At 44.5% G+C, this 27,473-nt stretch overlaps 1 protein-coding gene and 1 long non-coding RNA gene across 2 annotated transcripts in view; one reads left to right on the forward strand and one right to left on the reverse strand.

Annotated features, from left to right (window-relative positions):
- The first annotated feature begins 2,276 nt into the window (after positions 1 to 2,276).
- The window catches only part of CPLX1 (complexin 1), a 158,480-nt gene continuing 133,283 nt past the window's right edge, over positions 2,277 to 27,473 (forward strand). The window contains exons 1-2 of the mRNA XM_080987047.1: positions 2,277 to 2,647; positions 4,726 to 4,840. Of these exons, the coding sequence (XP_080843173.1) occupies positions 4,810 to 4,840 (31 nt within the window). The 5' untranslated portion in view covers positions 2,277 to 2,647; positions 4,726 to 4,809. The remainder of the gene's footprint in view (positions 2,648 to 4,725; positions 4,841 to 27,473) is intronic.
- LOC308466347 overlaps positions 6,537 to 27,473 on the reverse strand; it is an 85,269-nt gene continuing 64,332 nt past the window's right edge. Inside the window, exons 2-3 of the long non-coding RNA XR_013980783.1 lie at positions 10,380 to 10,567; positions 6,537 to 6,806 (exon numbers count right to left, since the gene is read on the reverse strand). This is a non-coding gene — a long non-coding RNA (uncharacterized lncRNA). The remainder of the gene's footprint in view (positions 6,807 to 10,379; positions 10,568 to 27,473) is intronic.

The following is a 27,473-nucleotide window of genomic DNA, read 5'->3' on the forward strand; positions in this document are numbered from 1 at the left end:
TTTGGCCCAGAGTAGTCTTCTTCAATTTGACATCCTCCAAATGCTATGAACTCTAACTCCCATCAGCCCCAGACAGCATGACCAGTAGTCAAGGATACTGAGGTCAATATAGTTCAAATGATATGGTGGGAATCATGTTGGGAAAGTCTGGGCTAGGCTGATGTTAACTGCTGTTTGCTATATGCAGCTTTTGGTGTTTCTCTGTTGTTTTATTGAAGGGGTGGCTTTATTGCTTTGATTGTTCTATGTCATTTTAACTTTGTAAGCTACCTTGGGGAGGGGGTGCTTGCTGATCGAAAGGACAAGATATAAGTACTCAGACTAAATCAAAATAGCAGGTGCCTGGTTCACATACTGGGGTGGTGTTCAATGAAGTTTTATAAAGACTAAAATTAATGGTCCAAACTTAGTTATGTTCAGTGGGTCTGCAATGAGTAAAACTCACCCTTGGCTTCTTTAGCCTTGATGAATGGCAGCCGCAGAGGTGAGCTGACTGCATTGTCATGCATTGGATTTGAAATGCTGTGGAACTATTTGCGCCTTTGATGTTAGAGCTGCAACGGCCAAGGCTTCATATGCACAAGTCATCCCTTGATGCTGCAGTCAGCAAAACAATGGGGCGGGGACACCCTGCGAAGCAGTCCAGCGAGAGTGAGACGGAGATCTGCAATCACGTCTGGCAGGAGGTGTCAGCCTTCACATCAGAATAAAGGAAATCTGTTTTCAAAACCCATGCATGCTTTCATGGCAGTAAGTGCCATGGAAAACCATGGGACCGATTTAAAAAGATGCCTACAGTCAAGGTTGTATGGGTGACCAAGTCATCTTCAAGAGTAAACCCATTGAAATCACCGGCTTAAATTAGCCATGGCCAATTTATTGCTTAAAAATGGGTCTGCTCTGAGTATGACCTAAATGGATTCAAGAGGATAGGATTCAGCATCCCCAGTGCCCTCACCTTCTTACTCGGGTCAACCCACTCACGTTTTCACACGTGCCAGAATGGGCTTTCGCTCCTTTGACCTTGAATCTAACTGGAAGCGTAGCAGCGCGTTCTAATGACCCGCTTCCTCTTTTCGCTTCCTCACGAGGGCTCCCTACCCGCCTTCTTTTTTATTTTGTTTTTTTTTAATTGGATCGCTCCCCCGTCATTCTGCCTGGCTTGCCCTTCCCTCCACCCGCTCCCCGCTGCCTTTGTTGCAGCCTGTTCGGGTCGTTTCCTTCCCGTCACGCCAGCACAGAGGTACCTTAGGAGGCTACATCAGCTGACCGGGTCTGCAGCAAGAGTCAGGAGGATGTAGCCCTATTGCAGCATTTTTAATTGAGGCGGGGTGGGGAGGGGGGAGGGCGAGGCTGCTGCTGGGCGAGGGGGATCGAAGGACGGAAGGGTTCCCCCTGGCTTCCTTCGCCTAAAGTCACCTCACAAGCACACACACTCACACCGCCTCCTGTTCAATCTGCCGTTTCCTCGGTGGAAGCCTGGGGAGCGCCAGGCAGGCGGTGCCATTCTATGTCCTGGTTTACTTTCGCTTCTGACACGCCCCGCTAGGGAAAGCATCTTGAAAGCTTGACATTCCCCAGCCATACTGCTCTGTTAACCTTCAGACGCCCCTTTGCAAGGGAGGCGGGCGGAGAGAAGGGAGGGCAAAATACTCTTCGAAATCAACACAATTTACCAACAGCTTGCGGGGAAGAGAGAGATCCCTCTGTCTCGAATGTATTAGGAGGCCATCTCCCTACTCTCTCAGGCTTGCGATGCCATCCCAACAGCCGCCGCCCTGATATTTGTCCCTGAGCCTCCAGCCCTTCTCTCTAGAGTCCCAGATTCTCGAGAATAACAATGAGCGTGATCACGGGTGTGAGGCATGAGAGTATCGCTTCCGCGCGAGAGGCTTTGCAGAGAAACTGCTGACTTCGCTTCCCACCCACCCTGCCAAATCCCCACCTCCACGACTGTTTCCGATGCTCTCACGCCTTATTACAAATATAACAGTTTGCTCCGTTGAACAAATGCAAAGGCTTCCGCACTCCCCTCCCCCTCCCCCCTGTCAAAACTACAAGCGGGTGGTGTTGTTCCGTTGGGTTCCCCGTTCGATTAGGTGCCCCCACCCCGGCAATCTGCAGTCAATCCCCTCCCTGCCCCCTCCCCGTAACTGCAGGTGTGCCGGCAGCAACCTCCTGCGGCAGGAGCAGCTGCTCGCCTCTTGCAACCCTTACCGTGGGATGCTGGGGAGTTGGGGGGGAGGGGGGAAAGCGAGAGCCAGGCAAGAAATGCCGATCCAGCAGCCTCGGTGGCGGGAGGAGGAAGAGGGAGGAGGAAGGAGGCAGCGTAGTGTAAGGAGGGAATAGTGTCAGTGGGATGGTCCGGAAATCCCGTGATAAAAAGAGGGAGTAGAGAAAGTAAGGAGCTGGCGGCTTGTCCTTCCTCCGTTGCTGCCTCATCGTGCCAGGACCCTGTTCAAAGGAAGATAACTTCTCGCGCCTGCTCCTGCCTATGCCCTTCAAGCGACGCCTTTTAACTCCCGAGGAACACATGGACCCGGCTAGGAACGGGAGGCTGATCTGCTAGGAAAGCCGGGAAAGGACCTTGTCTCCGTATCTCAAGGAGGGGAGAGAGGACGGCAGGAACCCAGACGCCGCAAAGAAGGTATTTCTCGCTAGTCCTTTCCGCCCGTTTTCGAAAGGCCGGAGCTGTCCGTGGTGCTGAAGCTTCGGTGCTCAGCAATGTGTCCTTAGTACGGTAGTAGGCACCGCCCGGTCGCAGGGAAGTGTCCTTGGTGCTGAACACGCTCTTTCCCCCTCTCTTGCTCAAACGCCCTGCTGCTGCTTGCTGCTGCTTGCTGCTGCTGCGAGCTCCCCCACGGATAAGGAATTGCTCGGTTTCCCCCCCCCCTCGCTGTGCGGCGGGTAAGCTGTCCTATGTGCTGAAAACCCCGCTATACTTTGTGGTTGCAGAGATTGGTAGTTGGCTGTGTAGAAGAGGAGGGGATCTATGGGACAAGCTTCGATACACGTACTGCTTGGCGAAGCCTCCCAAATCAGGGCACGGAGGGGGTTGCAGCCAGCTGCCTTTGCAAGTTCACTGGTTGAGAGTTTTATTAGCTCGTGGAGGGGTTCGTTTATATAATATTGGTACTTGGACGCCTTGGTGCAAAACACATTACCTGGAAAAGTACCCCCCCCCTTTCCCCAAATTTTGTGTGTAGTCTCATTGCAACCTCATTGGAATTTCAAGCATGTCTCTCGTTCCTTTGGTGCATGCATTGACCCCCCCTCCAAAAAAAGCAGGAGTCTGAGGTCACATTATTTCTTTGCCTGTAGAAGTTTGAAGAGGGAAAATGCTCAAATGATGCAGCACTGTGTTCTGTTTAATAAGTTATCTCCAGTTCGCATTCCCCTTTCTCTAAAGGAAAATAGGTCTGCCTAAATGTCTTCAATATCATTATTTAAAATGAGAAAAGAAAGAAGGGTGTGTTATTTAACTGAGATGGAGCATTTTTGGAGGGATTTGCGGTGCATGTGGTTCTCTCTGCAGAGCTTTTAGAAAGGAGCATCATTGGCTAATAAGTCTTACCTGCGATCTTCCCTTTCTAATAATCCAATTCACTTTTGGAGTTCAAGTTCTGTTAAGCAGCTTGACATGAACATGTCAAATAAGGTATAGCATTTTGCTTGTGAAAACTCCTACCCCTGGGGAGTGGGGATGTCTTATTTGCTACTTCACAGCTTTAACTTAGTTGCCGCAACCTGAAATTCTATGCTACAATTCTAAATTATTGTGCTGAATCCCAAGAAAACTTCCTAATAACTTTTAGTGAATTTGACATTGTTTTTAAAGGGAGATACATCCAGTCTACTTTAGGGTCTCCTAGCTTACAAGATCTTGATGGCATTTCAGTAGCCAATTTGCATTAAATCTCTCTCATAATGTGTCTGATATTTAACTCAATTTGACTGGAGTAGCTCTTCTGGTCAGTGATGCAGACATGCGGTTGGCCATTAGGAGATTCTGACAGAGAAGCCTGCTGCTGAGAATTCAAGGAGCACAAGCACTTCAACCTTCAAATGCCCCCCAGCCAAACGTCTGCTCTTAATAGCTAGAACTTGCCCCCCTTTAAAGCACCATCTCTCAAAAACCACGAAGGACTACCAAGCTGAAAATGTTGGACTCTTTACTCATTCGAAAATGTCAACTAAACCCAATAGCTTTTGCAGTGAATTGAATATTGCTTTCTAATGACCCAGTATAAAAACTAAATGGGTGCCTGGCAAATTCAATTAAACAGCTCTGTGTGCAGATCTATTTACATAGCAATTGAATGTTCAGGTAGGTTTTTCTTTTCTTTTCTTAAATAGCTCTTGTGTGCTTGATTTTCTACTGAAAGATTCAGAGTGAATAGTATCTAACTCTGGGAATAGTTCCCCCTTAATTCAGTGCTATCCCATGGCAATGTATCAGCAGTAGATTGCCCATTTTCTTTGACTCCCTAAAGATCATACTACAGAATGTTAAGGAATATACAATGCTCCCTTGATCACAACATGATCAAGTAACTTTGGCTCCAGTGTGATAAATGGCCATGTGTGTGTGGAGCGGAAGGGAGGGAGTTCAACCTAGCAGACTTTCAAAAGGACATGTAGATCTAATGCAGTAAGACATAGAGCTGGGGCCCAGAATACAAAATGCAGCAACCCTAATGCTAATCTTTTGCTTTGTGAATTCAGCTGCAGGCTGCAACTCAAGACCTTGTCTCCATCTGAATTGCATGTGAGAACTGCTCTGGTGGGAAGGAATCTAAAGCCATCACCATGGAATTTGTAATGAAGCAAGCCTTAGGAGGTAAGAGGAAAATGGTGCTATTTTGTGACTGCTTAATGGGAAAGGAATCTTATGTCACCTCTCTGGAATTTGTAATGAAAGGGCAATTGGTGTGACTGCTGCTATTTTGTAAACATGAATTTACACACTTTCGCTCTCCCTTGACAACAACCAGTGAAAAATTCAAATGGATACTCATACTGAATAAGGGAATTTGAGGAAGCCCAGTGCAGACCACCAAACTGCAAGGCTTACATAAAGAATGCTTCTCTTTGCACATTTACCTTTTATTCCTCCTCCCGATATATTATATAAGGTATCCAAACTGTGAAACTTGCAACTTATAATTGAGGTTTTACTATTTGCTGAATCACTGTGCCAGTAGGGGGCAGCACTGAAAGTTGCCTCAAGCCTATGGCTGGTTCCTGAACTTCCAGGCTCCTATTCTAAATGCTCAGATGCTGTTCATTATTTATTGTCTCTACTAAAAAACAAACAAACCACTTTGACAGCATTCTCGCAGGAACTGTGAAGAGAAGAATGATCCAAACCAGAATAACTGGAAACGAGCCATATGCTTTATGGCAGAGGGAGAGAGAAAATATATTCTTAATAGCAGGCTTCCTCAAACTCGGCCCTCCAGATGTTTTGAGACTACAATTCCCATCATCCCTGACCACTGGTCCTGCTAGCTAGGGATTATGGGAGTTGTAGTCCCAAAACAGCTAGAGGGCCGAGTTTGAGGAAGCTTGCTTAATAGACCAGCAGCACACCTGCATTAGAAACGTTGTTTTAAACCAGTTCATCTGCTATGGTGCTCAGTCATGGGATTATGAGGACTGTAATTCTGTGATGGATTTCTGCTATGTAATTCTCGGCACAATTATTGTGATCTGCAGAGAAGGCTTTTCTCTGGGTGAGATGTGTTATGTGGTGGCTGGTCCATTTGGGTGAATGGGGAGCTGCCCCACCAACCTCCATCAGTACAGGGAGTGGCTCTGGCTTTCAGCTTCCTCCACCTTAGCCTCCATACTGCCCTTGTAGAACTCAATAGGAAGGAGGATGGCAACAAAGCAATAATGAGTTGGCTCTCCTGCTCCTTGGCTCTGTCTCCAATTATTGTTGGTCTTCCTGCTTTCTGCCCTCCCTGTTCCAGTTCTCACCAGCCACCACCAGAGCCTTCTCTTTAATGGCACCTTATTTTTTTGGAATTCCTTAGATATATATGACCGATGCCTTCATTGATATCATTTCGGCACCAGGTTAAGACCTTTGTGTTTGCCCAGGCACTTTGGATGTATTAATTTAGTGTTGATTTAGCCTGCTCTGTGCTTTTAGCCGCTTCTATTGCTTGAGGAGGGGTTCTTTATTTTTTTAAACAAGGGTTTTTATTACGTATTATATATGTGCATTATATGACCTTATTTGATGTGCTGTACCCTGCCCTGGTATCTGCACATAAAAAGGGTGGGCTACACATATTGTTAAAACAGAATAAAAATAAAGAAACACACCCACAAAGCACCCAAGTTGCTCGGGGAAACCCCTATCATTCACACCGGTTTCAACCTCAAGCTGATGTGCAGTTGTGGTATCGAAGTATCAGATGGCACTTGGATGACTGGTGTGAATAAAGTGAAATGGAGAATGCTGCAATAAGAAAGCCAGTGTCGATCATTAAAGAGTCCTATTGTGGTCTGCTTTGGCTGGTGTCTGATCTTTTAATGGATGCTCCATTAGAATCAAGTGGGCATGGTACAAATGATTTACAAGAAAAAGTACAAATGAAGATGCTTCTGTATGACTTGGCTATTCAAGTGCCCTTATGGAGGGCTTCTCTTCCTCCTGTGCCATTACAGGGCGCATTTCAAAAGGCTTTTCCATTGGCTGTCATTTCAAGTCCTATTAAGGCGTTCTTTGAAGGTCATTGATAGACTCCTGGTGATTTTGCAAGTCATGCAAGGTTTTCTTCCGCATACATATTATCCTGTTGGTGATAGGATTGTTGTTTGTTATGCTGTGTGGATGCAATTTGCAATATAAACACATTATGAAGCTATTTACTTCATCAGGCACATTTATATTCAATTTAATTCTTTTTTTATGTACAAGGAAATAGTTTTTCTCATTTGCAAGTGATTTAAATGAGTGGTTTGATATGAGAGAGAGAGAGAGAGAGAGAGAGAGAGAGAGAAAGTGTTCGTATTTAGATTGTGATTTTTTATTTTTTTAAAAAACCTTTTGGCTTTTTGGCTGCAGCGCTGCACATGGCTGGGCTTATAAATTCTGTTAAAGTCAATTTCTATTAAGAAACCTTATCATTGGAAATGTATAGCATTCTATCCCTTTGTGGGCATAGCTGTATCCATGGGAAAAGGATTGTCAAAAGATCCAATTGGGCCACATCTCTTCCCTTCCCTTCCCTTCCCTTCCCTCCCCTTCCCTGGGAAACATTATACCTACTATATGATGCAGTTTGGGGAACAAGTAGCACTATAGCACGGTGGGTACTAGGAGTTTCATGTCAACCACTTGTGAATCTCATTCTTGGTGTCCTGACTTGCAACTTACTCACACCTTGAGGATCAGAAGGAGGAAAGGAAGTGGGACGCTATGTACAGTATCTATTTCACTTATTGTTGTTGTTGTTTAGTCATTTAGTCGTGTCTGACTCTTTGTGACCCCATGGACCAGAGCACGCCAGGCACCCCTGTCTTCCACTGCCTCCCACAGTTTGGTCAAACTCATGCTGGTAGTTTCGAGAACACTGTCCAACCATCTCGTCCTCTGCCGTCCCCTTCTCCTTGCGCCCTCCATCTTTCCCAACATCAGGTTTTTTTCCAGGGAGTCTTCTCTTCTCATGAGGTGGCCAAAGTATTGGAGTCTCAGCTTCAGGATCTGTCCTTCCAGTGAGCACTCAGGGCTGATTTCCTTCAGAATGGAGAGGTTTGATCTTCTTGCAACCCATGGGACTCTCAAGAGTCTCCTCCAGCACCATAATTCAAAAATTTCACTTATTACAACAACAATAAATTTAATCTGATTAATTACTTGCCCTTCACCATACATTCCCAGGCTGGGCCACAGCAATTTTAAAATACAACGTTAAAAACATTTTAAAACAGAGTAGAATCCCTGTGCTTGTTCCTGCAGGGGTCTACTAATATGCCTCACAGAAAAGCATGATGCCAGGTGTGGGGAACATTTTGCTTTCCAGATGTTGCTGAACTACAACTCCCATCAATCCCAGCAAGCATGGCTAATGGCCAGGGATGGTGGGAGTTGTAATTCAGTGATGTCTGGAAAGCCAAAGGTTCCCCATGCCTGGATTATGTCTATAGTCATTTTGCACCCATCTTATAACATTGGCATGGAATCAGCAGAGAGGAAGCGAGAGAGGCAAGAGTAACAATGGTTGGATTCCTGTGTGAGGTAGGGCATCATTATTCCCATTATTACATTGGAGAACTGATGCTAACTAACAGTGACTTGACCTAGATCATTCAGTGTGACTGTGATGGCAAACTGCAATACACCAGGAGCAGGGAACTGGATCTGGCTGGTGGGCCAGATCCTGGGATCCCCCACCTTGGTGGGCCATTATGAAAGGTGGGCAGAGCTCCACCCATCTGGCAATCATTATCTAGTTACACTATGATACCCAATGAACCGTTCTTCCTTTGTAACATATCAAGTCACACCAAAAAGTATAAATTGAAGCCAAGTAGGGTGTGAAGTGACTACCAATCAGCTGATAAGTGGTGACTCCTAGCTTGCTCTCTGCATGGAGAACTTGGTAGCACTGCCAATCTCGTGAGCTTGAAGTTACCGACTATCAGCTGATAGATGGTGACTCCAAGGTGGGCTTCCTTCAAGAGTTCTCTGCATCACCAAATCTCCATTTCAGTAGTGCAGCCAATCCCAGGAGACTTGTTCTCCCCGCCAATTGGCTGATCAGAATTGTCCTTCACCTGGATGTGATAGGGCATGTGTATTCTCATGAGCTCTTCATTTCCAGTTCTGACACAGTCGAGGCAAGGCAGGTGGGCCAGCGCTAAAGCAGGTAAGCACATTTGGCTGCAACATGGAGATCACATCTCAATGACTTCAACTGGGCCCTCCTGAGGGTAGATGCTGGCCTCTGACACCGGCCATGCTGCCATTGTGTATAACTCTTCCTGCCAGACGAGGGATTATGTGGGCCTTCCCTCCTGACTGGTATCTGCTGAGAGGGAGGATACTGATTTGGGTGGAAGGTCCCATCAGCTCTACCTATACATAAACACGCCAGTAGGTGTATATGCAGGACTCAAGCCCAAACACTGTCATTTTGTGCTTCATTAAGATAGGTGAGAGCATGACTACGGTTCAGGATGCAATAAATCCCACCGGCTTTGGTGATGCTATTTACGGGCTTTTAATTAGACCTACAGTTCCGTTGTTCTTGAAGAGAGTGGATCTTTTCGAAAAAAACAACAACACACCAGCCTAACCAATCAGCAATTTAATTGCTGCTTTCTAACATAAACTTACTCACATATCCCTCTTGGGTATTACATCAGAGACGAGAACTTGGGAGAACAGTTTGTGAGCTTTGGTCTCACTAAAGCTAGACATGTGGTGGCTTGTAGTATTAAAAGGGGGGGGGGAGCACCTCTGAATATGTTTTGTACAAATTTAGTCTGCCAACATTTTGAAAAGAGGCAAATGAGTCAGGAAATCAATAAGAAGCACAGAAGCGATGCTCGCAAGGCAGGTTGGAACTGCACTGAAAATACAACTGTATTTCCCCACTTTGGAGCAGACCGAGGTTATAATAGCAGGTTCAGACCCAATTGATTTGTTTGGCAATTTTAAATTAGCTAATTTCAAACTAGCTGGACTCCAACATTGTGCAAACACACTGATATGAAACAAAACAAATTAAATCTACCAAGGCTTTTGCTTTTAAATGAGATATTCTTTGTCATTACCTAGGAACAATGAGGAATCTGCTTATGAACTGCTTATTGAGAATTTGTAGTGTGGTTGAAATTCTGGAGCTTATTTGCAGCAATATTGACCTTGAAACAATGTCAAACATGCAGCCGGCATCAAGGCAGACATTGGAATTTAGAGTGAGGCAAGGTTAAGAAAGCAAATGAAACAAACAATATGATCTGATCTGTTAGCTGGCAGAGGCCGTAAAGTTGTCTTGGGAGAAGAGAGTGCTATAAATCGATAGAAAAATATAGGAGCAGGGCTGGTTCAACATATTTTGGTGCCTGAGGTGGGAAATCCAGCTGGTGTTCCCATCCCATGTGGTACAACCATATTAGCAATAAATAAATTAATGGAGAATGGCATTCAACTAAATTTTACTCAGAGGAGACCCATTGAAGTTAATGAACATGGTTAATGTAGGTCCATTTATTTCACTAGGTCTACTCAGAAGTAAATCCCACTGAGTTTAATGGGACTTACTTCCAGGTAAGTGAAGGTAGACTCACAGCCTAAATCTGCCTCCTGCAGCTGCTATGATGCAGTGTACACTCATGGAGCCAGCAATGCACAGGGATACCTTGTTTTCATCACACTTTGCTTTATTGGGCTTCACAGATATTGCTCCTTACGTGGATGTGGGTGCAGCTGCAGGCAGCACAGCCACTTCCAGGGGAAGGAAGACCACCACCAACACTGCTGCCCCTCTTTCAGCCACAGGAGTGGAGGACTGGCTAGGACTGGTGCTGAGATTTTCCCCTCCTGCCCCTGCAGCCAGGAAAACAAACAAAAATATATTATTCACTTTATTGCAATATTTGCTTTATTGTGGTGGTCTGGAACTGGACTCACAATATATCAGAGGTTTGCCTGTATAGGGAGACATTAGACAGAAGGGAACTTCTAGCCTAACTTCTGGGGCAGAGACCTATTTTCCCTGATTTAAGCACCTAGACTAAATGGAACTGTATCACTAAGATTGCAGATAGGCCTGTAACCTCCTCCAATGGATTAGACTTTGAATCACGTGATTTTGTATGATGTCAGGTGACTGACAGGTTGGCAGCCCTGCCCACCTGCCATGATGGCTCATGGAGGCATCTGACTAGGCATAGTATGCCCATTTTTACTTGCATTTATGCATACGCAGACAAGTGGACACATATGGATTTGCATAACCAGATGGTATTAGATCAGGCTTCCTCAACCTCGGCCCTCCAGATGTTTTGAGACTACAGTTCCCATCATCCCTGACCACTGGTTCTGCTAGATGGGAGTTGTAGGCCAAAAGCATCTGGAGGGCCGAGGTTGAGGAAGCCTTTATTAGATCATGAAATTAGGTAATATTGCTACATTCTTCTGCTTTTGGTAGATATTTAGTAGTAGAAGTACTGAATCCTGAACAGAATTATCCAAGATCATTAAGACTTGAAGCAGGGTAGTGATCTCGCCTGCAGACCAGGGGGGAGGAGCCTGTGGCATTCTGGATTTCATTGGATCCCCACTGCTCATTAGTCTCAGCCAGCATGAACAATGGTCAGGGATGATGAGACATCTGGAAGACCACAGATTCCCCATCCCTGCGAGAGCATTCTGTCCCCAAATTTGCTAGAAGCTCCCTTCATGTATCACCTTGATGCTTTTTTTTCTATTAGTGGTTCCGCAGTGCTGTAGTTTTACAAAGAAAGAAAAACTGCCCGGCAACAGTACATGACTTGGAGATCTAGCAAAGTGAGGTATTGAGGGTGCACAGCTTATCATGTTGCTATCATAAAGCATTCTTGTATTAGGAGACCTTTTTAAATAATCACATGCACCCATCAATCTCTCTTGGCTGTCTCCAAACTTTCATGCTTTTGTTGCTTGAGCGCTTTGACACCAGTGTTCTCGTTCACACCAGCTCTTTCTGAGCAATTTTCAGTTCTTAAAATCCCTGCTAGGTGGCATGGTAAACCACTCTAGAGCATGCCTTGTCTCCGAAAGAGAGTCCTGAAGTCATAGAAACGATGCATTAAGAGCAGGAGACACTCCTCTTTTTGAAGCTATTTTTTAAATTGGGATTCTTCATACGATACTTAAGAAAAGCAAGGAGCAAAAAGAGGGAGGATCTCAGCTTGGAGAATGAATGATACAGAGGGATGGCCAAAGGATGAAAAGCCTTATTGCTGAAATGAAACCAACTCCCACCGCAGCTCTCCCATTGGCTTAGAGCAAGCTCCCCCAACTTGGTGCCGTCCAGATTTTCCGGACTACAATTCCCATCAGCCACCTCCAGTGTAGCTAATTGGCAAGGATGATGAGAGATGTAGTCCAAAACATCCCAGATTTGGCGAAAGCTGCTCTTGAACAGCGTGCAGAGATCACATCACTTTAATTCTGACTCTTCTACACAAGCTTTCTGTTTGCTTCAAGAGATTGGTAGCTGTTACTTTTTAACCTGTGACAGGCTTGGGTCCTGCATATTTTAGGAATAATATCTTTGGGTTTATTCTATCTCAGGAGCTATGGATTTGGTGTGGTGCTGTGTTTTTCCCTTTACAGGGATTTGTTCTGCTGGGACATGTGGCTGGGATTTTTCCATGGTGGAACATCCATACTATTGAACTCTCTACCTAGAGAAATCCACTTGGGCTCTCTTTCACCCTCTGCTGTAAAACCCTGGCCAAGGCATTTTAATTTCATAAGATGCATTGTATGTTTAAGGTCTCAAGTTCAGACCCTGGTATCGCTAGGTAGGGCTAGGCAAGGTCTCCAGTCTGAATACCTGGAGAGCTGCTGCCAGGTGATGTAGAGTAGACAATATTGAGGAGGATGGACCAAGGGGCAGACTGGTTTAAGGCAGCTCCCTACGTTCACATGTCAAAGTACTAAATGTTTCAGCTGTGGAAGTTTAAAATTCTTTGGCAGATTATTTTCAGAATGTCCTTACTGCTGCTGGTTATGCTGTTTATCCTATAGGTGCAAGCAGCTGATCACACATAACTCAATCAGCAAAGGGCTCAATAGAATCTTGCTGACTGCACACCATGCATTTAAAGCACATCATTTCTCCCCTCAAAGAATCCTGGGAAGGAGCGTCTCCACTCCCATCGTTCAGCCCAGACACTGAGGTCCAGCTCTGAGGGCCTTCACTGCGAGAAGGCAAGTTACAGGGAACCAGGCAGAGGGCTTTCTCGGTAGTGGCGCCCTCCCTGTGGAACGCCCTCCAACCAGATGTCAAAGAGAACAACAACTACCAGACTTTTAGAAGACATCTGAAGGCAGCCCTGTTTAGGGAAGCTTTTAATGTTTGATGCATTACTGTATTTTAATATTTTGTTGGAAGCCACCCAGAGTGGCTGAGGAAGCCCAGCCAGATGGGCAGGGTATAAATAAATAAATAAATAAATATATAAATAAATCATCATCATCATCATCATCATCATCATCATCATCATCTCCACGGAGCTACAATTCCCAGCACCCTTAATAAACAACAATGATAATATTAGGAACACCTATAATATTATAATATTATCAGGACACCTATAGCTCAGTTGGTTAGAGCATGGTGCTGATAATGCCAAGGTTGCAGGTTCGATCCCCATAGGAGACAGCTGCGTATTCCTGCATTGCAGGGGGTTGGACTAGATGATCCTCAGGATCCCTTCAAACTCTACAATTTTGTGATTCTATTTAGGGGAAGCCATGCTTGTTAAATTGATTCCTGCATTGCAGGGGGTTGGATTTGATGATCCTTGAAATCCCTTCCAACTCTGCAATTCTATGATTCTATGATATGAATGGTGTGTGTTCAGCCTACAGGTAACCTGCATGCATGGGGCAAGGAAAGGCGCAGGAGAATATAGCAATGGTCTGTTGCAGCCATAGTGTGTGTGGATGCCCATTCAGGGTTGGGCTGCAGCTTCTGTTCTTTTGCTGCTCTGTTCAGTGTTGTGTATATGTGTGTTGCTCTTTCTTGTTTTATTCAGGTAACATATTTTATTTTGTAGTACAGTTCACTGAATGCCTTGCAGTGACTCATAAATTCAGACATAAGCGAAATATTAAAACCTGAAAAGTTTGTGAGCACGGTTGTTTTCTACTCAGCGCACGTACTATTGCAGTGAAAAAACAGAAAGGAAGGATGCAGGTTCATTGTGTGACATAGGAAAAACCAGATGGCGTGAAAGAGTGGTTCCCCCTCCTTTCACATCCCTCCTTTACGTCCTGCTTTTCTTCCCTAGTTTGTGTAATATCCCTTCCTCCTTCATTTGCCAGCTGCAACAGTCCAGGTAATTCTATAGAACTAAAATTACACACACACACACACACACACACACACACGAGAAAAAGCAAAGCATCAGCATTTTTAAAAACAAACTAACTGGCTGGAGACTAAGGAAATGCAAATTATGCACAGATGCTTCAGAAATGATAGGATTAGACAAGCGTACATGACACTTTATTGACAGGTTGTTAAAATAGTCCCAGGCCATAACAGGGCATCAGGAGGCTGCTGCAAATAAAAGAAGGTGTACATGACAGGGTATGTATGTGTGTTTTAAAGTAATGCAAAGTTATGTGCACTGGGCGAAGAATTCGGGAGCAAAAAGACTGCCACCAATAGCAGTTATAAATAGATAGCCTTTTAGCTGCCTGCCACCAGGTCTTGGTTCTGTGATGGAATTGTTTGTCCAATCAATTTGGCCAATCCAAGCAGAACTGCTGTTCACTGCAGTCATCATTTGGTAAACCAATAGTGAATTTTCCAGCTGTCAACACCTAGGTAGACCAAACTGTTTATGTGCAAGAGGCAGAAATGGCATGTAGGCTGGGGCAGAGCTGCTATACTAGGTTCCTGATAGGTGGGTAACTGTTGCTTAGTATTTATTTTTATTTATTGCATTTATATTCTACCCTATACCCGGAGGTCTCAGGGCGGTTCACAAAAAGATCACAATATATAGCGTCAAAATAAGAACAATAGCCCAATAACACCCCTCCCAATAGCCACGTTTTAAAAGGGTATAGGATATCAACCAGGTCAACCAAAGGCCTGATTAAAAAGGATCATTTTTGCCTGGCACCTAAAGGTGCGTAATGAAGGCACCAGGCGAACTTCCCTGGGGAGAGCATTGCACAGATGGGGAGCCACTGCAGAAAAGGCCCTGTTCTTGTGTTGCCACCCTCTGGACCTCTCAAAGAGGAGGCACACAAAGAAGGGCCTCAGAAGGTGATCTCAGGGTCCAGGTAGGTTCATATGGAAAGAGGCAGTCCTTGAGGTATTGCGGTCCTGAGCCATTTAAGGCTTTATAGGTCAAAACCAGCACTTAGTAGGAGGGAGAGGGGCAGCGGGGAGGTTGGTGCAGTGAAGTGCGTCAGCAGAGCCAATCCAGCCAACACCTGCTGGTCTGTTTGCACTGTGCCAGCCTCCCTGCCCCCTTGCCTCTCCCCCTCCTGGTAAGCAGCAGTGGCGCAGTTGCCAGGAAACTTGTATCTTGGCCCTGAGCCTACTCGGGGATGGTAGCAGCTGTAAGGTAAAAACTAAAGGTAAAGGACACCTGGACTATTAAGTCCAGTCAAAGGAGACTATGGGGTTGCAGTGCTCATCTTGCTTTCAGGCCTAGAGAGCTGGCGTTTGTCCACAGACAGCTTTCTGGGTCATGTGGCCAGCATGACCAAACCGCTTCTGGCGCAACGGGACACCGTGATGGAAACCAGGGTGCACGGAAACACCATTTACCTTCCCACTGCAGCAGTACCTATGTATCTACTTGCACTGGTGTGCTTTTGAACTGCTAGGTTGGCAGGAGCAGGGACCGAGCAATGGGAGCTCACCCCATTGCGGAGATTTGAACTTCCAACCTTCTGATCGGCAAGCCCAAAAGGCTCAGTGGTTTAGACCACAGCGCCACCTGCATCCCAAAGCAGGAGCTGTAGCATAGCAACACTGAGGGTATGGGGCACATGCTCCCCATCCCTGGCCTAGAAAACAACAACCCTACTGGTCCAGTAGTGGAGTCCTAGATAGAACAGCCATATTTGATCCAACCTGACTTAGGAGGATTTGGCTCATGATTTGACTGTGCCCAAGTCAGATGCTGCCTCCAGGCATTTTGCTGCCTAAAGCTGAGCAACAAATGCTGCCCCTAAGTCAAGGTGTTTAGTATCCAAACCCAGTCAAGTTATTCAGGCATCAGTGGCGGAAAATCCCACAAGCTCCTCTCCCGCTATATGGAAGTAAAAAAAACAACAAAACCTATTTGCTACCCTTTGTATCCTCATCTTGTCATCAGATAAAATACTGTTTCTCTAATAATTACGTGCTTTCTGCACATTCACAGATTTCATTTTCTAAAGAAAAATGTGGTTTCTTGTAGGCTTTCCTCCTCCTCCTTCTTCTTAAAGATTGGTGAGCAATCAGAATAGAAATCAGAGTAATTGGATTGTTTGGTTGAGGAAATATAAATGCACTTTGGGGAATAAAGGAGAGGCTGTTCTGTTGAAGAACAGGAGTCCAATTGACAAAAGAGAGGGCATGTAATTCTGTGTTTTCCTCTCTGAAGCCATGGATGTGATATGATGCAACTTAATGAGGGAAGTGCAGTTCTTCTGTTGTCATAGCTTCACAAAACCTTCTTCCATCTTCATCAAAGCTCTGCAGTGAGCTCAACCACCATCTAAAGAAGAACCCTTATCCATATCCCAATTCATAAGGACATTTTCTTTCCTAGGCAGCAGAATTGTGGAGAAATGCATACACCTCCCAGGCATCCATAGTTTATTGATAATAAGCCGCATCAAAAAATGGTTGCAATGTAGATGTGGATTATAAATGCTTATGGGTGTGACATGAGGAGTGAAATGGAAGTTCTAGGCGTTCTCAAGCTTGTCAACTGCTTTTTGTTTTACTGCTCTGAAAAGTGTTTGGGTGGATAACCAGCCTCAGGGTAACTCTGATAGCCAGAAAATTTCAGATCTAGTGAGTCCAATATTGTTTAGTACAGGTGTGCTGTGGCCATTATATTTGTTTTGTTTATGTAGCATTTGGAAGCAGCCCAGTCAGTTTTGGATCTTCTGGCATGTGGACCTCCAAATGTAAAGGGATGCTGGAGAACTTTGAAACCTTTTATTTTTATCCTGTTTTTATTCTGTGAACCGCCCTGAGATCTTATGATCTAAGAAAGAAAGGAAGGGAGGGAGGGAGGAAAACGAGATCAGAAATTGTCAATGTTCGCTTGTTTGTCCCATGTCTGGAATGTAAATGATCTATCAAATACAATTGGCATTCATTGTTGCTGCTGCTGCTTTCAGTCCACAAATGTTACATAACTGATTACATCCCCCTCCCCTTTTGCATTGTGTTTCCTTTGTGAAATTCCGAGTTGCATAATTTGCCCACAGCAGACAGTGAGATGAATATGTTTTTAGCTGAAGACCAACTGTAGTGGAACAGAAACAGAGCTGCTTGTGATAAATACAGAGTGGGATGGGAAATGATGCCTCGTTTGGGAACAGAGTGGGATGGGAAATGATGCCTCGTTTGGGAAATGAAGTCCTCATTGTGACAAGCATATGTTTGCAAGCATGTGGGTGCTTATGTGTGCGAACTTATAGGCGCACTTGTCAGGTAGCTGTGATTGACTGCAGCTCCCTGTTGAGTGTACACTGAAGTCATATTGCCTCTGTATAATGTGCGAAAAGTCCCTTATACCAGGCTCAACTTTAACCCAGGGTTTGATATACTTTTGAGAGCTAATCAAGGAAGAGGTCAAGATAGTTGTGTAAGAAGCTGCATTTGACACATCTAAATGAAACTATCCTCTCTCCTACTGCCCTTAAAAAAGAGCATGTCCTAGTTTCTCCCTCTACCAAGAGACAGTCCACTTAGTTGGTTAAACTGTGATTTCATTATAAATAGAAGGGTCCCAGCAGAAGGAAACAGATGCAACAAACTCCAGTTGTTCAAATTCTCACTTCTCCTTTTATTTATTTATTGGCCTCTTTGGAAATTCTTTAGTGAGGATTAGGCTAAAGGCATTCACTTCCACAACAGACTTATTAAGCCACCCCAAAGTGTTTTGATGAAATCCATGCAGTTTGTACAGACGTGGGAAAATGTTATGCGGCCATTGATAAAAGATTTAAAATGAAGCATTAAGCTCGCAGAAAGCTAGGGTAAGCATATGCTGCTAAGGTCTCTTTCATATTTCATTTGGGCCAAACCCATTAAGCATGCTGACATTTCTTTATTATTTATCATTTTAAGGCTTCTGAAAACAACACACGTTATCTCATAAATGACAGCAGGAGGGCAAATGTTTAGCTAGAATAGGTGTGGATAACTAGGGGCACCAGATCACAGTTGCCATCATTCCTGACCACCGTCCTTGCTAGAGAGCCACAGGTTTGCCACTGCTGAACTCTAAGAACTGGAATGATCAGCACAGCTCTTTTATATAAGAAAGGGAAGGAACTTTCCTTTATTTTTTGAACTCTGAAGGGAGGTTATCTCGAAAAGTGTTGAGGATGGCAAAATGGCTTTGCTGCGTGTGTTCTTGCTTTGACAGACTGCTCTGCTGATAGTCGCTGCCACGGAGCTACTAATCTGCACTGCAATAGGTCACCATTTCACCGCTACACACACACACACACACACACACACACACACACAGCTCCTGTAAGGCTGCTACATCACTATATAGTGTCGTTTTCAGAGGTGTTGTGGGTAAAAAAGATGATGCCTCCTATTTGCTGACACATTGCAAACAGAGTCCTTCCTATGGGTGGGGCACTGTTGAAAAACCAATCTCATTCCTAGCCCCTTCACACTATTGCAAAAATGATTGTCTGTTACCCCAGCTATCATCCCGATGGTGCAGCTGTTACCCATTCCAGTTGCAGGACCCATGTGCTGCCCAGAGTCCCTCTTGGCATGTGCGCTGTGCCCCCACTGCTTACCCCATCAAAACCAACATCCCTGCATATTGTGAAAGGGCCAATATTTACAAAGTGCCCCCTCTAAAGATAACCCACTGGCAGTAGCATCAAGGACCAGGAAGGCCAGTGAGAGACAGAGACAGAAACAGAGATAGAGGCCGGATCTACACTGACCTGTTTAATGCTATTAGAACGATATTAGATATATCATTCTAAAACGTCACAGGGCATACTTGTAAATTAAACTGCTTTTTAACTCCCCCCCCCCCAAAAAACACACACACTGTCTTTCTACTGCTGGTTGCTGGTTTCTCTGCAGCGCCCTCTGGTGTCACAGTTTAATAACGTATTATGAATGTTGAAAGGAGGGTGTCTTGTGTCAAAATACGTTATCAAAACCCTTCCTTAACCCTTCCTTAACATTAAAAACCGTGAGTATAGATCTGCCCAGAGCCCATAAGATGATTTGGCAAAACCACACACACAACCTTTCTTGCCCCATTGCCTGGCAAACAAGTTTGATCTATGTCATGGGTAGGCAAACTAAGGCCCAGGGGCCGGATCTGGCCCAATCGCCTTCTCAATCCAGCCCGCAGACGGTCCGGGAATCAGCATGTTTTTACATGAATAGAATGTGTCCTTTTATTTAAAATGCATCTCTGGGTTATTTGTGGGGCATAGGAATTCGTTCGTGTTTCCCCCCAAAATATAGTCCAGCCCCCCACAAGGTCTGAGGGACAGTGGACCGGGCCCCTGCTGAAAAAGTTTGCTGACCCCTGATCCACAGCAAAACATTTGCAGAACGTTTACAATTTGGTGTGCATGGCTAGGAAGGCACGCAGGCACATTGAAGCTCTCTCAAAGATCCTCCCCTCCCCTTTTGCACATGAAGAGTAGCCAACTATGGAGAAGTGGTCCTCTGTAATCCTCTCTACTAGGTCAGTCCCACTCTGCAGTGTTAATCAAAGTGGGGCACCTCCTCCCCCCCTGCACCTCACTAGGATGAACCTGACCGCCATGACAGTCCATGTGCCCACAGAGGCATTTTCCTGCTGCCCCAAAGGTCTCTTTCCCCACCATCCCCCAATAAAAGAAATACTTTATTGTAGCCAATAAAATAGGTTGTGGCGAGTGCTTGGTTGCAGTGTGTGTGTGTGTGTGTGTGTGTGTGTGTGTGTATGTATGGGGGTTGCTCACAGCAATATCATCTGTTTGCAAAGGAGCCCATGGGCCCCCCAAAATTGTTGACTTCTGCACTAGAGAGACAGCTAAACTTCTCTCTTTTTTGGCAGATGGTCCTTTGTTTATAGGAGTGAAATCTAGAGATGGCTGTATTCAAAATAAGCCACACCTATTAATGTCCTGGGATGCGGGTGGCACTGTGGGTTAAACCACAGAGCCCAGGACTTGCCGTTCAGAAGGTCGGCGGTTCAAATCCCCACGACGGGGTGAGCTCCCATTGCTTGGTCCCAGCTCCTGCCAACCTAGCAGTTCGAAAGTACATCAAAGTGCAAGGAGATAAATAGGTACCGCTCCAGCAGGAAGGTAAACGGCGTTAGCATACGCTGCTCTGGTTCGCCAGAAGTGGCTTAGTCATGCTGGCCACATGACCACATGGCTGTATGCCGGCTCCCTTGGCCAATAAAGCGAGATGAGCGCTGCAACCCCAGAGTTGGCCACGACTGGACCTAATGGTCAGGGGTCCCTTTACCTTTATTAATGTCCTGGTTAATTTTCACAGCATCCCCATGGAACCCTATAATAAAGAGTCTCATGATTTGGGGACAATAGATGGAAAAAAATATTCTCTCCATCTCAACAATGTTATTTGAAGCAGGATGCTCTTAACTTTTGTGAGTATGTTTGTGTGAGATTTTCCCACCTTTACGAGCTTTTTAAACCTCTCTGCTTTTGGTCAACTCCTGGTGTTATTTATAGAACACAATGCATCCATCAGATGAGAGAAGCACTCAGCATCTGGTCTGAAATGTGTTAAGGTGTTCAAAGTTAATAATTAATTTCTCTCTCTCTCTCTCCTTTAAAAAAGCAGTAAATAATTTTTCAAATGCTACCCTTGATAGACTGGAGGCTGAAGATGCCACCAGCAACTCAAGAAAGTTTTGACAAACAGTTTTTGATAAGGGAGATAACTTTTTCATTGGCTATTTATTTATGTTGTTAAAACTATTTCTAAATCACCTTTCTTGTAACAACACAAGGTGCTGCACAAAAATTCATCAAAGTTACATTAAAACTTCCATACAGAATAAGTGAAACAGTAACCAATATGAGGCCAGAACAGACGTACTAACAGTGCAATTCTAACTACAGGGACTCAGAATTAAGACCTATTGAATTCAATGGTGGTTATTTGCATGTAAGTGGGGTTAGAATTTATTGTGTTCTAATTATTACGGTCAACTGGTATCATAGGAATACAGGAAGCTGTTTTATACCAAGTGAGACCATTGGTCGATCTACTTACTACGGTCTACACCAGCCTTTCTCAGCCTTGAGTCCCCAGATGTTCTTGAACTACAACTCCTATCATCTATGACCACTGGTCATTGATATGATTCCTGGGCAACCATCTAGGGACCCAAGGCTGAGAAAGGTTGGTCAACAGTGACTGGCAGCAGATCTCCAGGGTTTCAGGCAGCTTAACCTGGAGATGCCAGGAATGGAATCTGGGGCCTTCTTCATGCAATGCAGATACTTTCTCAATGACTATGTCTCTCTCCCCAATTTATCAATGTCCAGCAAAGGCTTAAAGGAATAAATGACCCAACTATAGAACTCCCTCCTTAGACAAGTAAGGGAGACATCTAGGTTGGATCCAGGTTAAAACTGATTTCTTCACCAAACAACCTGTTCATGCCTACCATGCTTGTGATATTCTGCAACTGATTTTCCCAATTTCCCCTCCCATTTCTGTTTATACCATTTTTATTTGGCTGGTCCTTTTCCCTGTCCATATCTGCTTTATTCTTACATTAGTTTTTTTTAGTTGTTCTTTAATTTTTTCATGAATGCTGTTCTGAGCCACTTTGCAGACAGTAGAATGGCATATCAACTTGGAATGGCTCAAATCCTTTCAGAAAGGATGGAGAAGCTGCTGTGGCCCTCAACATTTTCTTGGACACCAAATCCCATCAGCTCCAGTCAACATCACCAAAGTTTGGGGATGATGGGAATTGTAGTCCAGCAACTTCTGGAGAGCCAGAGATTCCCCTCCCTTGGCTCACAGGAATAAGAAAGAACACGAAACATGTATAACTTGGGAGGCATATCATTTGAACCAGGCCTACGTGTCTATGGGGTGAATTCAGTGATTAGCAATTTGACTGTTGGGTTTCCTGACATTCAACAGAATGGGACTCTAGAAATAGCTGCAATGGCCACATTCACACCATACATTTGAAGTACTCGTGTGCCACTTTAGCAGTCATGACTCCCCCCGAAGAATCCTGGTAACTGCAGTGTGCTAAGAATGCTGAGAGTTGCTAGAAGACCCTTATTCCCTTCACAGAGCTACTGTTCTCCCAGTGGTTTAGCAATCAACCCTTCTTCCCAAGGACAACTGGAAATTGCACCTCTATGAAGCGAATATGAGGGGAATACAAACCGTTTATTTTGCATAGCCCAACTGAAAATCCAAGGAGTGTGTTACTCTGGAGGTTGTTGTTGTTGTTTTTGTCATATCTCTATGACTCACGATCAGTAAGTTATTTCATGATTCCCCTTTGGCCTTTGGAGCTGGACACTGCCAGGGACATTTTGAGAAGTGAGGTAGTGTCTCTCTCTGAGATGAGACAGCCTGACATTTGTTTAATAGGATGTTAATGGAATAAGGATGACCTGACTTCTTTTCTCGGTCTCACTCAAATGTCAAGTTTTACTTTTGATGGCTTATATTTCAGATGAGCCCCAAATGACAACAGGGCACAAGCAAGACCCATTGAATTTATTAGCATTATAGGGCACAGCCTAGACAGGCCCCCCTGCTCTCATGTTTGGATTTTTCAGCCAATACAGTTGCAAGCCTCCCCCCCCCCCCCCGAATGGCATCAAGCCATCAATTCAGAAGCAAAACGCACTTACTGGTACATTGCCAGTAAAATCAAGAAATTGTGTGCGTTAATATAAATGTGATGTTGGTAAATGGGTTTGCATAGGCTATTAGTGGGGTCATATGATTCAAAGTTAATGCAATTCAGAGCTATTACAGTAAAATCATAGATTTCCCATAGTTGAGATCTAAATTTAGGTCTCCATGCTAAAAATTTGATGCCTCCTCCTTTGGCTTTGAAACAACAATAACAATGAAGTCATAGCTTGAAACCCACATCAAATATTCTCATAAAGGAGGCTTCTTTATGTAGGCATACGTTGAAAATATATTTGCTCATTGCCAAATATACAGATGAATGAAATAACTTCAGGAGACTTGGAGGCTGCTTGCATTCAACAGCTCAGTTCTGATTTGTTTATTCCATGAGGAGAGACAGATGTCCTTTTGCCAACTGGTTATTTACCCCAGGGTACAAGCCACTCCTGGGGAATCTGTCACTTGTTAGCTGTGGGTCCCTGGCAACATTCTCATGGCACAGAGGTGGAGAACCTCTGACTGGTGGACCAAACTTGGTCCATCAGGCTCCCCTTTTGCGGAAGTCATGCCTCAACGTGATGTCAGGTATGGGGCAGGTAAGGGCGGGGCTTCCCTTTAAGCTCTAGGGTTGCCAGATCAGGAGCATCTCAGTCCCTGAGATTTCAGGACCCAGACCTGAGACCTAGGAGCACCTCTGGAGATTAAAGTTAAGTGGGAGAGGGGAGAGGAGGAGCGCAGACCCCCAGAGTGTTGATGCTACAATGTGCAGCCAGCTCCTGTTGAGATGAAGCCCGTTTTCAGAAGGAACAACGTCACCTTTAGTGCTGTGCCAAATTTTGTCCTCCAATTTCTCCAGAGTTTACTTGTTCCATGAAATAGGCTCCTACTTTTCTACCTGACACATTGGAATTTCTTAAGAATTTGCAGGATGTGGGTTGAGCTTCCCTTATCATTGGCAGTTGGCCAAGGGAGGTGGGGAAAGCATTCATTTCCCTTTGTTGTTGTTGTTTAGGCGTTTAGTCGTGTCTGACTCTTCGTGACCCCATGGACCAGAGCACGCCAGGCACTCCTGTCTTCCACTGCCTCCCGCAGTTTGGTCAGATTCATGCTGGTAGCTTCGAGAACACTGTCCCACCATCTCGTCCTCTGTAGTCCCCTTCTCCTTGTGCCCTCCATCTTTCCCAACATCAGGGTCTTTTCCAGGGAGTCTTCTCTTCTCATGAGGTGGCCAAAGTATTGGAGCTTAAACTTCAGGATCTGTCCTTCCAGTGAGCACTCAGGGCTGATTTCCTTCAGAATGGAGAGGTTTCATCTTCTTGCAGTCCATGGGACTCTCAAGAGTCTCCTCCAGCACCATAATTCAAAAGCATCAATTCTTCGGCAATCAGCCTTCTTTACTTTTCAGCAAACATTTCTCCAGTGTTCTGCAACCTCCCTGACTGCTTGCACTTCCAAATCTGAAAAAAGTCCATGGGTTGTTGTACTTGCAAGCCAACCAACCAACCAACCAACCACTTATTTGCAAAAATGGCTTCCAAACAGTTTACAACTATAAAATAATAATAATAATAATAATAATAATAATAATAATAATAATAATATTTTTTATTTATACCCCACCCTCTCCAGCCAAGGCCGGGCTCAGAGCGGCTTACAAGCAATAATAAAAACAAGATGAATGATTACAACTTAAAAACAAAAATAAAATACAACATTAAAATAATGGAACATTAAAATATTAAAATGTAGCCTCATCGCAGGAGGAGAAGGAAAAGAAAAAAGAGAGGGAGGGAGGGAATCAAATTGGCTCCAAGCCAAAGGCCAGGCGGAACAACTCTGTCTTACAGGCCCTGCGGAAAGAAATCAATCCATAATTATAATACACAATGCCATTCAAACATATTTAATTAAAATATACAATAAAGCAAACACCTGGATAGTGTAACAATTAAAACAACTGAAAAAAACAGCTAAAATAGTTTAGAAGAATGACTTGCCTATACAGCAGGCAGCGGAATGCTAGCGCTGATAGGGCCTTCCTATTTTAGCAGTGAGATTATCTCTTGATGTCTTCTCCTGGGTTTTGAGTGAAGCAGGGAAAGCTGGGAAGGCTGAATACCAACGACCTGAGACTGATTGATCTGCTAATCTTGTTTTTAAGGGAAATCTTTCCATTTTAAAACAACAACACTGATTTATTTAAAATGTAAAAAATGTCTTCACTTTAGAAAATAATAGCAACAATAAACAGCTGTCAGTAAGTAGCCTCTGCAACTTCACATACTTACAAGAAAGCCCGGCTGAGGGTATCAGGAAGTTTTCATTTCAGGAAGTGTGGGAATTCTGGAAAACTTGGGAATGAAGACCAGATACAATTTGTCAAATGAAAGACATTTACTTCACCCCTTGAAAGTAAAGCAAGCCCAATGAAAAACCCTGCACCCCACCTATGAAAATTCCTCAGGAATGTTCTGTCCCCTCTTTTAAATGCCATTCCCCCCCCCCAAGAATTGGGGGAAACAACAACCAGCAAAAAAAAAGCTCAGGACAAATGTTCAGCAGAGCACTGCCCTGTGGCGCAGCCCTCTGCCTGGCCACAGCCCTGCGGCGCAGTTCGGCTTGCCTTGCTGTTTATTCTCTCGCATAAATGCACTCTGCTTACAAATATGCAAGCTTTCTCCCCCTGCTGCCCCGCTGTGAGCACTCAGCCGGAGATCTGCCAGTCAACCTGGTTTCTTTCTGTCTCTCATATCATTAACTGTAATCAAAGCCCTGCAGGCAAAATTAGTCTTTTACTGACTCCTGTGCAGCCCAGTTGTTTCAGCCATGCCCTTGTTGGGGGGAAATGCCATTTTTTGGCTTCCAGGAGGATAGCACTTTCAGAGCTGATGATCTTTTCAAGCAAGCAAGTCCCAATCAATGAAGCACTTGCCTTTCAGCTCTGTTTGTTCTGCAGTCCCTAGTCTTCAGAACTCAGTTCCATGGATTTAAATGGGGATCCATGCAGAGGGCATAAAAACCATTTTAATTGCTCCCAGCCATTAGACTGGAGGCACGTAGCACATAATTTCACCCAAAGGTGGATATGCCCAGAAAGAATGCAGAAGAGAGAGAGAGATCATGTTCTGTACGATAAGCAGAAGGAATTGTTAATACTGATTATTATCAAATTATATTTGTATCTCACCCTTCAACCCAGAGGTTCCCAGGGCAGTAGAGAACAATATATTAAAATGCACAAGAACCACAAAATAAACAATGTGAAACAGATCTCAAAACAAAGCAGGAATCAGAATTTCAGACAACTCACCAGCAACCTCACTCTTACATCAGCCAACCTGGGAAATTTAAGATGCATTTATCTGACACCTAAATGTGGATAGTGCAAGGGACAGTTGAATCTCGGGGGCAGGGGAGTTCCACATCTGAGGTGCCACGTCAGGGAAGGCCCTGCTCTAGTAGTGATTACTGTCACCACGATCCTTTTAGCAGCAGCAAGAGTGAAAATGAGGTCTAGTTTTGGGTTCAGCTGCCTCTTTCCTTTTTAAGAGTTATCCAGCTCTGCAGATGACTGGCTTTGGAGTTCATCATTCTGAAAGCCCCTTTGGTCCCCGTTTTTGAATTGAAGTTGGCAAAAAAAGGACTGTGCACATGAGCCACCAGAGGGAAATAACCGTGACAGAGAGATCAAGTGTATATAGTGAATAGAGATAACAGTGTAATGCTGTCTGACAGCGGGGAATGGGAAACTGAGCTGTCCACAAAATCATTCTCCTGTAAGTGCAAGCCTCCATTATCTTTTGTTGTTGTTGCTTTTAAAAAATGACGAACACTGAGGTACAACTGGAGGCAAGAAAATGGTACCTCTTCAGAGATCTGATGATCAAAACAACTACCAAAGTGTTGCAAACTGCATCATATTGAGGATTTTCAAGTATAGTGGTACCTCGGGTTAAGTACTTAATTCGTTCCAGAGGTCCGTTCTTAACCTGAAACTGTTCTTAACCTGAGGTACCACTTTAGCTAATGGGGCCTCCTGCTGCTGCCACGCCGCCAGAGAACGATTTCTGTTCTCATCCTGAAGCAAAGTTCTTAACCTGAAGCACTATTTCTGGGTTAGCGGAGTCTGTAACCTGAAGCGTATGTAACCTGAAGCGTATGTAACCTGAGGTACCACTGTAGGTCTGTAAGTCTTAAATCAAAACTTCAGTCAATTAGTTGATGAGGGCTGGCTTTAGTAGCTGGGAGTAACTTTTAAATGGTGAAACACTTTCTTTTCTGAAGCTTGTTTGGTTGTGGTATATTTCTATTAAAAGGAAATGGGGGGGGGAACCCACCTTGAAATGCATCCCCCCATTTCAGCAACGGATTGTAGCCTCCCCCTCCTGCAGATTGTAACTTTTCTTATCCGTCTTTCCATAGCTCAAATTGGCCTCTGTACAGAGTTGTGGGCAATGTGAAAGTGGTATCTCAAAACCTGTTAATCAACTGATTGGTTGAAAGGCATGTGGTTAATCAAGGGGGAAAAAATCCTTAATCAGTGGGCAGCTCTAATTTTTGAGTGAGCTCTCCCAGTTTACGGACACTGAATCAAAACGACGAGTGGTTTCCCAACCTGGAGTGTATTACAGAATATTCTGCAAA

The sequence above is a fragment of the Podarcis pityusensis genome (assembly GCF_964106645.2).
Source record: "Podarcis pityusensis genome assembly, chromosome: 17".
Taxonomy (NCBI): domain Eukaryota; kingdom Metazoa; phylum Chordata; class Lepidosauria; order Squamata; family Lacertidae; genus Podarcis; species Podarcis pityusensis.